The sequence below is a fragment of the Oncorhynchus gorbuscha genome, linkage group LG02 (assembly GCF_021184085.1).
Source record: "Oncorhynchus gorbuscha isolate QuinsamMale2020 ecotype Even-year linkage group LG02, OgorEven_v1.0, whole genome shotgun sequence".
Taxonomy (NCBI): Eukaryota; Metazoa; Chordata; class Actinopteri; order Salmoniformes; family Salmonidae; genus Oncorhynchus; species Oncorhynchus gorbuscha.
The window spans coordinates 101,292,605-101,307,590 of record NC_060174.1 but is presented as its reverse complement, the minus strand read 5'-3'; the positions used below and the strand labels follow the sequence as shown (position 1 = coordinate 101,307,590).

Sequence of the window (14,986 nt, the reverse complement as noted above, 5' to 3'; positions counted from 1 at the left end):
TTCTGACCCACACCAGATACTGACCGGTTTTCTGATCCACACCAGATACTGACTGGTTCTCTGATCACACCAGATACTGACTGGGTTTCTGACCCACACCAGATACTGACTGGTTTTCTGATCCACACCAGATACTGACTGGTTTTCTGACCCATACCAGATACTGACTGGTTTTCTGACCCACACCAGATACTGACTGGTGTTCTGATCCACACCAGATACTGACTGGGTTTCTGATCCACACCAGATACTGACTGGTGTTCTGATCCACACCAGATACTGACTGGTGTTCTGATCCACACCAGATACTGACTGGTGTTCTGATCCACACCAGATACTGACTGGTGTTCTGATCCACACCAGATACTGACTGGTGTTCTGACCCACACCAGATACTGACTGGTTTTCTGACCCACACCAGATACTGACTGGTTTTCTGACCCACAGCAGATACTGACTGGTTTTCTGACCCACACCAGATACTGACTGGTTTTCTGATCCACACCAGATACTGACTGGTTTTCTGACCCACACCAGATACTGACTGGTTTTCTGACCCACAGCAGATACTGACTGGTTTTCTGACCCACAGCAGATACTGACTGGTTTTCTGACCCACACCAGATACTGACTGGTTTTCTGACCCACACCAGATACTGACTGGTTTTCTGACCCACACCAGATACTGACTGGTTTTCTGACCCATGCCCCAACCTTTTTTTAAAGCTATCTGTGACCAACAGATGCATATTTGTATTCATGTGAAATCCATAGATGGGGCCTCCTGAGTGGCGCAGCGGTCTAAGGCAATGCAATGCAGTGCTTGAGGAGTCACTACAGATCCGGGTTCGATCCCTGGGCTGTGTCACGTCTGGCCACGACCGGGAGATGGTGGAGGCGGCGCATAACTGGCCCAGCGTCGTCTGGAGAGGGTTTGACCGGCTGGGATATCCTTGTCCCATCGAACTCCAGCGACTCCTGTGGTGGGCCGGGCGCAGTGCACGCTGACATGGTCACCAGGTGTACAGTGTTTCCTCCGACACATTGGTGCGGCTAGCTTCCGTGTTAAGCGAGCAGTGTGTCAAGAAGCAGTGTGTCTTGTCAGGGTCATGTTTCGGAGGACGCATGGTTCTCGACCTTCGCCTCTCCTGAGTCCGTACGGGAGTTGCAGCGATGGGACAAGACTGTAACTAACAATTGGATACCACGAAATTGGGGAGAAAAAGGGTAAAAAATTATTATATATATATATATACTGTATATCATCCATAGATTAGGGCCTAATGAATTTATTTCAATTGACTGATTTCCTTATATGAAGTGTAACTCAGTAAAATGTTTGAAATTATTTATATTTTTGTTCAGTGTAGCTTGCTGGCTAGCTAGCTAAATGCACTAGCTAGGGCAAAGCAAACATGATCTCTAATTCAGGTGACTACCAGTGGTGGTGTCCTGGAGATCAGTATGTTGTCTGTACAACGGCATGTTCTGAATCTGATAACCTATTCTAAAATCGTTGTCTAAATGTAACATCTATGCATCTATTCAAATTCTAGGGTCCCCTGAGAAATACTGACCAGCACTTTGGTTCCTACACTGTCATAACTCCTACCTGGCTTTTCATTTGTTGTCATGCCAACCGTAGAATTAGATGAATAATTATTATGATTCCAACAGTTCACCCAAGTGTTTAGATCTACTGTATATTGCAAGTCAAATTGCAATATTTGTTTGAAAAATCACATTTAGATTTCTTTGCCCATATCGTCCTAACAAACTGGTAACGGCACCATTATGCAAATATTTAGTGATACAGAAAGAAAGTCTAAAAAATATTCTTCAGGAGGTGTGGTTCAAAACTGAGTAGGATTCAAATAGGCCCAATATAGGCTAAATCTCAATCCATTTTTTACATGTATTTTTCTGGTGATCCAAACTTTTTAAAGTTAATAGCACCATAGCTATCAATGATCCTCCTACACACACACACACACACACACACACACACACACACACACACACACACACACACACACACACACACACACACACACACACACACACACACACACACACACACGCACACACACACACACACACACAAACAGGTAGATAGTAACACACACCGCACAGGGCATCCATTTCATATGTAGATAACTTCAATCAGGTAGTGGAAAATGACTGTAACAGCTTTTCCTCGCAGATAAAGAATCATGCAATAAACATGTTTCCCCACTGAAATCCCAACGCTTCAGATTGTGTGTTTACAAATGAGAGAGAATAAACCACTGTAAATATGACATTTGTTATTTTAACAAAATAATAAGGCTTCATTATCATGTTTTGTAATTATTCAGAGGGATTATCTGCAGTCTATCCCGGGGTCTTATGAGAGAGATCTAATTAGTGAATCACTCACCCTCAGATCCCCTCAGATCCTCTCTCTCTCTCTCTCTCTCTCTCCCTCTCCCTCTCCCTCTCCCTCTCCCTCTCTCTCTCTCTCTCCCTCTCTCTCTCTCTCTCTCTCTCTCTCTCTCTCTCTCTCTCTCTCTCTCTCTCTCTCTCTCTCCCTCTCCCTCTCTCTCTCTCTCTCTCTCTCTCTCTCTCTCTCAACCAGGAGAATTAGCTAACACTAGCCCGGCTAATTACAGCACCGCAATCGAATCTGCTCTCTGAGACAAGAGCACACTAATGAGCCCTTGTTTATTGAACTTCAAGAAAAAAGATACAAGTTGGAGTTGTTATTTTTATTACCTATTTCGGGGGAAAGAATAAGTCATAATTGAGATGGTATCTATCAGCGAAGGCAAGCTGCCTGTTTGTCAGCCATCATCCAAAACAAATACTGAAAACAAACTGCCAAGAGAACACATCAGAAGAAAAAAAAAAAGATGTATTTTCTTCAGTTTTCACGTGACCCATTTTCCAGTGCTGCAGGAACACGTGACAGAAAGGAGAGCAAATGTGTATGATGGTATGATAACCTCACACCTAAGCCATGGACCCAATGTGCCTGGCTGGCTGCCTGGCCCAGCATATGGAGAGGAGACTCCACTGGGTCCTCTTTCAATGTCGTATTAGTCTATGAAAATCTACATTCCCTTTCGCCCCACAAACCAAAATAAAGAATCGTGTTTTACAGGTGCCGGGGGAGCAATATGAATTGTGCTGAGACCAGTGCACCTGTTTGTTTTGATGTATCTCCTGTAAGCATAAGGCACTGAGCAGTCAAAAACACAACCGCAGTGTTCTGGCACTGAGCAGTCAAAAACACAACGGCAGTGTTCTGGCACTGAGCAGTCAAAAACACAACGGCAGTGTTCTGGCACTGAGCAGTCAAAAACACAACCGCAGTGTTCTGGCACTGAGAGAGGATGAGTTCAACAGAAGTTACTGGGTTCATCTGCCCATGCTCATCTGAGCCCTGTTTGTTCACTGAAGTCTGAAGGTGTGTGATGGTAGAGAGAGGAGGAAGGGGGCTGGGTGGGGGGGGGGGGGGTCCAGCTGCCCCCCACCCCACCCCAGGGGCACTGACCCTTTCTGGCCCAGCGAAGCGGAACGTTGGGCGGTGAGGGGAATAGGAGAGGAGGGGGGCAGAACACGTGAGCCAGGTATGTGCCCCACTTCTCGCCTCTCCTCTCCTGGCATGGGGAGACCTGCGCCACAGCTGATGTGCATCTGTGTCCTTCCTGTAGCGCGGATCAGTGAATACATTACCACAGGAAACACTACTGCCATCCACCAGAGGCAACACAGGTGTACGTGTGGAGGGGCATGTCCATGAGAGTTTGGCCTGAATATACGTACATTCTCTTGGAATACTGAAATCCAACAATATACTGCACATATGCATAATTACATACATACATACATACAGTACGCACGCACGCACGCACGCACGCACGCACGCAAGCACACACACACACACACACACATACATACATACATAAGCACCACGTCTCCCAAATCCTCTTTCAGTGGGATTTCATCTTCACCAATGAGCTCCAGGTTCCGTTTGACAAAAAGCAACAAATCAGGTCTGCCCCGTGGCACTAAACAATAACTGGGGTGAACCAACTCAACTCTGTGGGGTGTAAATCAAAAGCTTTCTCCTATTTGGTATGTTCCAGTTCTGCTCCGTAAGCAGCCGTGCTGTAGTAGCCACAGTACAGCACAGAGAGAGAGGACGGGCAGCAGACCCAGTCAGGGGAATAGAGAGACAGTAGTGGAACCACTCTATCCAGCCAACATTAGCTCACGCAGACGTTGAGATGCAGTCGTTTTGGGAGATCAACAGAGTAAATACAACCAGGATTATTGTGTTAGATAGATGTCATAACACAGACAACATAACAACAACTATATCATCTCCAGTACTCTGGGTCTAACACAGCTACCAGCAGGCCTGGTAATGGTCCAACAACAACTATATCATCTCCAGTACTCTGGGTCTAACACAGCTACCAGCAGGCCTGGTCCAATAACCTTAGTTCAGTAAGCCTATAGAGGACGTCCAGGTCTGAAGACTCCTGTCCAGCTGAGACAGATACATGCACAACGTGGAAGAGAGAAGGCCTGTGTTTAGGTGCCCTGGAGACATGAGGGAGGGAGGGAGGGCGGGATGGAGAGAGGGAGGGAGGGAGGGAGGGGAGAGGGAGGGAGAGAGAGAGAGGGGGCTCCAGGCACTTTGGCAGCTATTGTTTCACAGTCCATTATCCATGTGGGTTTTATTAAGGGGAGCGGAGAGGAGAGAACAGCCTCCTCATTCTGGCTCCCCTCGTCCTCCCTCACTGTGGAGGAGCACACACTGTGGAACCTGATCACTCCACATACACTGTAGTACTCACTGTAGTCCTCACTGTAGTACTCACTGTAGTACTCACTGTAGTACTCACTGTAGTACTCACTGTAGTACAAATAGAGCCATAGGGTGGGTAGGCTCTGGGCCAAACCTCAGTAGATATATGAGCTGACTGTTCTAACCTGACCCTCATACTGTTCCCTTACACACACACAATGCGATCACAGTAGTAGTTGAGCATGCGGAGGAGTGTGTGAAGGTACCTGTCGATGATGACGGGGTCAGACGGGGTCTCATTGCGGTTGCCACAGCTCTTCTTGTCACAGCAGCGGCTGAGGGGTACAGAGAGGCGAGAGAAGGAGAGAGGGGAGAGATTGAGAGAGGAGAGGGAGGGGAGAGTGGGGAGAGAGGGGAGAGATTGAGAGAGGAGAGGGAGGGGAGAGTGGGAGAGAGGGCAGAGAGAGGAGAGTGGGAAGAGAGGGGAGAGATGGAGAGAGGAGAGGGAGGGGAGAGTGGGAGAGAGGGGAGAGAGAGGAGAGTGGGGAGAGAGGGGAGAGATTGAGAGAGGAGAGGGAGGGGAGAGTGGGAGAGATGGGAGAGAGGGAGAGTGGGGAGAGAGGGAGAGATTGAGAGAGGAGAGGGAGGGGAGAGTGGGGAGAGAGGGGAGAGAGAGGAGAGTGGGGAGAGAGGGGAGAGATGGAGAGAGGAGAGGGAGGGGAGAGAGGGGAGAGTGGGGAGAGAGGGGAGAGTGGGGAGAGAGGGGAGAGATGGAGAGAGGAGAGGGAGGGGAGAGAGGGGATACAGGGGAGTGAGGGGAGAGAGGGAGAGGGGAGAAGGGAGTGTGGGGAGAGAGGGAGAGAGGGGAGAGAGGGGAGAGAGGGTGGGGGTGTTAGAAAGATAAATAAAAACACACTCATGTTTCAGGGAGAGCTGCTTCAGCCAGGCCCAGACCTCCACAGGATAAAGGGGAAGGTAGCCTTCCAATTATCGAACGGCCTGGTCCTGTTCTGAAGGCTGAACTAAGGCTTTCCCAGGCCCACCCCGCCCTTTGTCACCTGTAGAACAGACTGCCTCTGTCTGTGTGTCTGGGTGCATTATTTTTCTCTACATATGGCTTTGTTAAAGCAGCCCACAAAGACAGGCCATACAGAGGACAGCCTGGTTAGGAGCGACAGGTGTGCTAGGGGGGTGGGCTGGGTGGGAGCGGGGGGTGGGCTGGGGGAGCAGGGGGTGGGCTAGGGGAGAGCGGGGGGTGGGCTGGGGGAACGGGGTGTGGGGAACAGGTTGGGGGAGCGGGGGGTGGGCTGGGGGAACGGGGAGTGGGGAGCAGGTTGGGGGGAGCACCCCTAGTATCACCTGAGGCAGGTAGCAGGCACCCCCCTCCCTCTCTCCTCCCTTTCACTTCAACTTTCTTGGGTGAAACATTCTCTGTTCACTGCTAATCTGACACCCTCTCGCCTGCCTCTCTCTGTTCACTGCTAATCTGACACCCTCTCGCCTGCTTCTCTCTGTTCACTGCTAACCTGACACCCTCTCGCCTGCCTCGAAGGCAAAATATTTGAGTGGTCCCCCTTTTGACGGCAGAGAGCGTTTTACAGGAGCAGTGCAGTTAAGAATGTGATTTTCCGGTTTTCTTTAATTATATTTCTACACTATGAAATTGTGAAAATGATGATTACACCCTTTTTGTGAGCTGTTTTTGAAAAATGGCTGAAATGTCATTTCATTCCGCTGGGAGGGAGTTTTTGGCCCAGATGAGGAAGGGCAAGAGGGAGGGGATACCCAGAGCGGACGCTACGACAGCAAAAGCTCTTGTTGTATTATATTGTATGACAACATAATCTGATTTTATGATAATTCAGTGCCTTGCAAAATAATTCATCTTCCTTGGCATTTTTCCTATTTTGTTGGATTACAACCTGTAATTTAAATTGATTGATCTGGATTTAATGTAATGGACAAACACAAAATAGTCCAAATTGGTGAAGTGAAATAACAAAAATAGAAAACGTAAAAGTGGTTTCTGTATATGATGTATTCACCTCCTTTACTATGAAGCCCCTGAATAAGATCTGATGCAACCAAGTACCTTCAGAAGTCACATAATTAGTTTAATAAAGTCCACCTGTGTGCAATCTAAGTGTCACATGATCTGTCACATGATCTCAGTATTTATACAGCTGTTCTGAAAGGCCCCAGAGTCTACAACACCACTAAGCAAGGGGCGGCACCATGAAGACCAAGGAGCTCTCCAAACAGGTCAGGGACAAAGTTGTGGAGAAGTAGAGATCAGGGTTGGGTTATAAAAACAAATATCCAAAACTTTGAACATCCCACAGAGCACCATTAAATCCATTATCAAAAAATGAAATTAATATGGCACCACAACAAATCTGCCAAGAGAAGGCCGCCCACCACAGACCAGGCAAGGAAGGCATTAATCAAAGAGGCAACAAAGACACAAAAGATTACCCTGAAGGAGCTTCAAAGCTCCACAGCAGAGATTGGAGTATCTGTCCATAGAACCACTTTAAGCAGTACACTCCACAGAGCTGGGCTTTACAGAAGAATGGCCAGAAAAAAACATTGCTTAAAGAAAAAAATAAGCAAACACATTTGGTGTTCACCAAAAGGCATGTAGGAGACTCCTCGAACATATGGAAGATGGTACTCTGGTCAGGTGAGACTAAAATGTAGCTTTTTGGCCATCAAGGAAAATGCTATGTCTGGCGCAAACCCAACACCTCCCATCACCCCGAGAACACCATCCCCACATTGTGGTGGTGGCAGCATCATGCTGTGGGGATGTTTTTCATCGGCAGGGAAACTGGTCAGAATTGAAGGAATGATGGATGGCGTTAAATACAGGGAAATTCTTGAGGGAAACCTGTTTCAGTCTTCCAGAGATTTGAGACTGGGACAGAGGTTCACCTTCCAGCAGGACAATGACACTAAGCATACTGCTAAAGCAACACTTGAGTGGTTTAAGGGGAAACATTTACATGTCTTGGAATGGTCTAGGCAAAGCACAGACCTCAATCCAATTGAGAATCTGTGGTATGACTTAAATATTGCTGTACACAAGCCATCCAACTTGAAGGAGCCGGAGCAGCTTTGCCTTGAAGAATAGGCAAAACTCCCAGTGGCAAGATGTGCAAGCTTATAGAAACATACCGCAAAAGACTTGCAGCTGTAATTGCAGCAAAATGTGACTCTACAAAGTATTGACTTTGGGGGGGTGAATAGTTATGAACGCTCAAGTTTTAATTTTTTTGTTTTATTTCTTATTTGTTTCACAATAAAAAATGTTTTGCATCTTCAAAGTGGTAGGCATGTTCTGTCAATGATGCAACCCCCCACAAAATCAATTTTACTTCCAGGTTGTAAGGCAACAAAATAAGAAAAATGACAAGGTGGGTTAATATATTCGCAAGCCACTGTACAGGGTTTCTCAAACTCGGTCCTGGGGCCAACACTGGCTGCACATTTTGATTTTTGCACCACACACCTGATTAAATAATCCAAGCTTGTTGATGAGTTGGACTGAGTTTGGGAAACCCTCTTATAATAGACCAATGACCGTTTATTTTGGTAAGGGCTCTATGAGCCAATCAGGGCTGTGTATGTCAATATCTTGAAATTTGTTTCCTAACTCCACACGATCAGTCTGAGCATTTCAATGGCCCAAAGAGTCTCAGGTAATGAATGATATCCACCCCCCCAACCAAATGTTGCTTTAGACCACCCCCCCAAAAAAAGTCCACAACCTGGGTACATGGTGGTTGGGATCTTGAGACAGGCAGGGAGGGAGGCTGCAGGGGGAAAGGAGCAGCTTGGAGAGACTCCCAGCTCATGTTTCCAGTGCACAGATGGCAGTGGGAATTTGAATGGGGCTGGGGACAGGCCTGTCACACAAAACCCAAGGTATTGTCTCCCTTCTACAGGGCTCCCCTCTGCACTGAATCAGCATATCCCCCCTCTATCGCTCCATCCCCTTCTATCGCTCCATCCCCCTCTATCGCTCCATCCCCCCTCTATCGCTCCATCCCCCCTCTATCGCTCCATCCCCCTCTATCGCTCCATCCCCCTCTATCGCTCCATCCCCTCTATCGCTCCATCCCCCTCTATCGCTCCATCCCCCTATCGCTCCATCCCCCTCTATCGCTCCATCCCCCTCTATCGCTCCATCCCCCTCTATCGCTCCATCCCCCTCTATCGCTCCATCCCCCTCTATCGCTCCATCCCCTCTATCGCTCCATCCCCTCTATCGCTCCATCCCCCTCTATCGCTCCATCCCCTCTATCGCTCCATCCCCCCTCTATCGCTCCATCCCCTCTATCGCTCCATCCCCCTCTATCGCTCCATCCCCCCTCTATCGCTCCATCCCCCTCTATCGCTCCATCCCCCCTCTATCGCTCCATCCTCTCCTTATTTGTACCCCCATTTTCTCCTCAATTTCGTGGCATCCAATTGTTAGTTTACAGTCTTGTCTCATCGCTGCAACTCCCCTACGGACTAGGGAGAGGCGAAGGTCAAGATCCGTGCGTCCTCCGAAACCCAACCAAGCCGCACTGATTCTTGACACAATGCCCACTTAACCCAGAAGCCAGCCACAACAATGTGTCGGAGGAAACACTGTACACCTGGCGACCGTGTCAGCGTGCACTGCGCCCGGGCCGCCACAGGAGTCACTAGAGTGCGATGGGACAAGAACGTCCCTGCCGGCCAAACCATCCCCTAACCCGGACGACGCTGGGCCAATTGTGCGCCGCCCCATGGGTCACCCGGTTGCAGCCGGCTGCGACAGTGCCTGGACTTGAACCAGGATATCTAGTGGCACAGCTAGCCTTAGACCACTGCGCCACTTGGGAGGCCCTCCATCCTCTACTCTTACCTCATCCCACTATCACACCCTCCATTCCTCTATCTCTCCACCCTCTCTTACCTCATTCCCCTCTCCCCTGCTCCATTCCTCTATCTCTCCCCCCTCTCTTACCTCATTCCCCTCTCCCCTGCTCCATTCCTCTATCTCTCCCCCTCTCTTACCTCATTCCCCTCTCCCCTGCTCCATTCCTCTATCTCTCCCCCTCTCTTACCTCATTCCCTCTCCCCTGCTCCATTCCTCTATTTCTCCCCCTCTCTTACCTCATTCCCTCTCCCCCTCTCTTACCTCATTCCTCTCTCCCCCTTTCTTACCTCATTCCCCTCTCCCCCTCTCTTACCTCATTCCCTCTCCTCTGCTCCATTCCTCTATCTCTCCCCCTCTCTTACCTCATTCCCCTCTCCCCCTCTCTTACCTCATTCCCCTCTCCCCCTCTCTTACCTCATTCCTCTCTCCCCCTCTCTTACCTCATTCCCCTCTCCCCCTCTCTTACCTCATTCCCCTCTCCCCCTCTCTTACCTCATTCCCCTCTCCCCCTCTCTTACCTCATTCCCCTCTCCCCTGCTCCATTCCTCTATCTCTCCCCCTCTCTTACCTCATTCCTCTCTCCCCTGCTCCATTCCTCTATCTCTCCCCCTCTCTTACCTCATTCCTCTCTCCCCCTCTCTTACCTCATTCCTCTCTCCCCCTCTCTTAACTCATTCCCCTCTCCACCCTCTCTTACCTCATTCCCCTCTCCCCTGCTCCATTCCTCTATCTCTCCCCCTCTCTTACCTCATTCCCCTCTCCCCTGCTCCATTCCTCTATCTCTCCCCCTCTCTTACCTCATTCCCCTCTCCCCCTCTCTTACCTCATTCCCCTCTCCCCTGCTCCATTCCTCTATCTCTCCCCCTCTCTTACCTCATTCCCCTCTCCCCTGCTCCATTCCTCTATTTCTCCCCCTCTCTTACCTCATTCCCCTCTCCCCCTCTCTTACCTCATTCCTCTCTCCCCCTCTCTTACCTCATTCCCCTCTCCCCCTCTCTTACCTCATTCCCCTCTCCCCCTCTCTTACCTCATTCCTCTCTCCCCCTCTCTTACCTCATTCCCCTCTCCCCCTCTCTTACCTCATTCCCCTCTCCCCCTCTCTTACCTCATTCCCCTCTCCCCCTCTCTTACCTCATTCCCCTCTCCCCTGCTCCATTCCTCTATCTCTCCCCCTCTCTTACCTCATTCCTCTCTCCCCTGCTCCATTCCTCTATCTCTCCCCCTCTCTTACCTCATTCATCTCTCCCCCTCTCTTACCTCATTCCTCTCTCCCCCTCTCTTACCTCATTCCTCTCTCCCCCTCTCTTACCTCATTCATCTCTCCCCCTCTCTTACCTCATTCATCTCTCCCCCTCTCTTAATTTTCCCCTCTCGGCCTTCTTCTGGACAGATCGAATCAGTTCCATCAATCACCCATATTGTGTCTCTCATGTCTCAGAGATATTGTAATGCAGGAGGGTAGCAGCATATCTGAATCACATGTGGGGAGTGCCGTGCACAACAGAAAGACGCCTGCTGGGTGCAGAAACATATATGACCGACTAAGGGCTGTGGGTAGCAGGAGTACATTGTGACTAACTAAGGGCTGTGGGTAGCAGGAGTACATTGTGACTGACTGAGGGCTGTGGGTAGCAGGAGTACATTGTGACTGACTGAGGGCTGTGGGTAGCAGGAGTACATTGTGACTGACTAAGGGCTGTGGGTAGCAGGAGTACATTGTGACTAACTAAGGGCTGTGGGTAGCAGGAGTACATTGTGACTGACTAAGGGCTGTGGGTAGCAGGAGTACATTGTGACTGACTAAGGGCTGTGGGTAGCAGGAGTACATTGTGACTAACTAAGGGCTGTGGGTAGCAGGAGTACATTGTGACTGACTAAGGGCTGTGGGTAGCAGGAGTACATTGTGACTGACTGAGGGCTGTGGGTAGCAGGAGTACATTGTGACTGACTAAGGGCTGTGGGTAGCAGGAGTACATTGTGACTAACTAAGGGCTGTGGGTAGCAGGAGTACATTGTGACTGACTAAGGGCTGTGGGTAGCAGGAGTACATTGTGACTGACTAAGGGCTGTGGGTAGCAGGAGTACATTGTGACTAACTAAGGGCTGTGGGTAGCAGGAGTACATTGTGACTGACTAAGGGCTGTGGGTAGCAGGAGTACATTGTGACTGACTAAGGGCTGTGGGTAGCAGGAGTACATTGTGACTGACTGAGGGCTGTGGGTAGCAGGAGTACATTGTGACTGACTAAGGGCTGTGGGTAGCAGGAGTACATTGTGACTGACTAAGGGCTGTGGGTAGCAGGAGTACATTGTGACTGACTAAGGGATGTGGGTAGCAGGAGTACATTGTGACTAACTAAGGGCTGTGGGTAGCAGGAGTACATCGTGACTGACTAAGGGCTGTGGGTAGCAGGAGTACATTGTGACTGACTAAGGGCTGTGGGTAGCAGGAGTACATTGTGACTGACTGAGGGCTGTGGGTAGCAGGAGTACATTGTGACTGACTAAGGGCTGTGGGTAGCAGGAGTACATTGTGACTGACTAAGGGCTGTGGGTAGCAGGAGTACATTGTGACTGACTAAGGGCTGTGGGTAGCAGGAGTACATTGTGACTGACTAAGGGGTGTGGGTAGCAGGAGTACATTGTGACTGACTAAGGGCTGTGGGTAGCAGGAGTACATTGTGACTGACTAAGGGCTGTGGGTAGCAGGAGTACATTGTGACTGACTAAGGGCTGTGGGTAGCAGGAGTACATTGTGACTGACTAAGGGCTGTGGGTAGCAGGAGTACATTGTGACTGACTAAGGGCTGTGGGTAGCAGGAGTACATTGTGACTGACTAAGGGGTGTGGGTAGCAGGAGGGCATCTTTTTCCCTCTCTCTTTTCTGTCGCTCTCCATTTTTGGCCTCCCTCCTCTGTCTCTCCCTTGCTTTCATTTCTGTGCAACTCTCTGAACTGGGTCACAGCGTGGTCCCATTGGATCAGAATAGAGTGAGGCTTGAGGAGGGAGATGAGGGGAGGGGTGGTGAGGGGAGGGGAGGTGAGGTGAGGGGAGGTGAGGGGAGGTGAGGGGAGGGGAGGGGAGGGGAGAGGAGGAAGGGGGGGGGTGACTTTAGAACTGATTAGTGGTTTCCCTGCAATCCAATCATCAGGCAGCACCCACGGGAGACAGGATTTTCTTCTTCTTACACCCCCCCCCCTCCCTCCCCCATTACCCTCTCCCCTTCCACCAACAAAAATTATGCTAATTAGTACATGCCTTCACCAGCTTTGTTGAGGGGGATATTTTCTTTTCCTGTTAACTTCCATTTGGTCCCGCAGGACATCCAAAGGAAATCACATCTTTAATCTCAACGCTTCCTTCCTGCCGCAGCTTTTGAAGAAAATGCATCTAAATCGCCTCATGTAATTAACAGGATGAATTGATGACTGTTGGTGTGAGGACACTGCTACCATACCGGGACCTCTAACCCTTGTAAAACAAATAAACAAATACTCAACACCATGACAAATTATTTCAGCTCACTGGCTCTTGCTTAAACCAATAAATCCCAATTTGTTTAATTATTAATTAGTGAATCTTATCATTTGGATATAACTTTTTTGTTGGTCCACACACAATTGTATTTGACCTTAAAGACATGTGTGTCTTCTTTATAAAAGCGTTGGAAAGCTCATTCTATTACTGAGTTTGTCAAATGAAAGGACTAAGCACTTACTGTACGTCTCAAGCTGGCTTGGCAACATATGGCTAATGGTGGTGAATGGCAATTAACAGCACTGATTAATGGTGAACAGACAAATGTTCTGGGGGAGGGGACTTGGGAGGGGCTGAGGGAGGGGAGAGACTGGGGGAGAGACTTGGGGAGTGGTTCATGACACGCTGGACTGGCATCCCAATCACTGTCTGATGCATCCACATCTCCATGGTTGTGTCTCGCAGACTGGGTCTCAACCCAATACTGTAGAGCTATGGGCCTCAAACAAACACTATAGAGCTATGAGCCTCAACCCAACACTGTGGAGCTATGGGCCTCAACCCACTCTCAAGCTATGGGCCTCAACCCACTGTAGAGTTATGGCCCTAACCCAACACTATGGACAATGAGCCTCAACCCAACACTGTGGAGTTAGAGGCCTCAACCCACTATAGAGTAATGGGCCTCAACCCAACACTGTGGAGCTATGGGTCTCAAACCAACAACATAGAGCTATGGGCCTTAACCCAACACTTTAGAGCTATGGGCCTCAACCCAACACCGTGGAGCTATGGGCCTCAACCCAACACAATAGAGCTATGGGACTCAACCCAACACTATAGAGCTATGGGCCTCAACCCAACACCGTGGAGCTATGGGCCTCAACCCAACACCGTGGAGCTATGGGCCTCAACCCAACACCGTGGAGCTATGGACCTCAACCGAACACAATAGAGCTATGGGCCTCAACCCAACACTATAGAGCTATGCGCCTCAACCCAACACTGTGGAGCTATGGGCCTCAACCCAACACCATAGAGCTATGGGCCCCAACCCAAAACCATAGAGCTATGGGCCTCAACCCAACATCATAGAGCTATGGGCCTCAAACCAACACCATAGAGCTATGGGCCTCAACCCAACCCTATGGAGCTAAGGCCTCAACCCAACACTGTGGAGCTATGGGCCTTAACCCAACACCATAGAGCTATGGTCCTCAATCCACTATAGAGCTATGGGCCTCAACCCAACACCATAGAGCTATGGGCCTAAATCTACTATAGAGCTATGGGCCTCAACAAAACACCATAGAGCTATGGGCCTAAATCCACTATAGAGCTATGGGCCTCAACCCAACACCATAGAGCTATGGGCCTCAACCCAACACCATAGAGCTATGGGCCTCAACCCAACACTGGGGAGCTATGGGCCTCAACCCAACACTACAACCCAACACTGGGGATCGTTGGGCCTCAACCTAATACTGTAGAGCTACGGGCCTCAACCCAACACTATAGAGCTATGTGACTCAACCCAACACTGTGGAGCTATGTGCCTCAACCCAACACTGTGGAGCTATGAATCTCAACCCAACACTGTGGATCTATGGGACTCAACCTAATACTGTAGAGCTACGGGCCTCAACCCAACACTATAGAGCTATGTGACTCAACCCAACACTGCGGAGCTATGGGCCTCAACCCAACTCTGTGGAGCTATGGGCGTCAACCTAAAACTGTAGAGCTACGGGCCTCAACCCAACACTATAGAGCTATGGGACTCAACCCAACACTGTGGAG

The 14,986-nt window shown here is 49.6% G+C and overlaps 1 protein-coding gene across 1 annotated transcript in view; it reads right to left on the bottom strand.

Moving 5' to 3' along the window:
• The window catches only part of LOC124014325 (transcription factor COE1-A-like), a 332,099-nt gene that overhangs the window by 297,793 nt on the left and 19,320 nt on the right, over positions 1 to 14,986 (bottom strand). Inside the window, 1 exon segment of the mRNA XM_046329183.1 lies at positions 5,065 to 5,133. Coding sequence (XP_046185139.1) covers positions 5,065 to 5,133 — 69 coding nt within the window.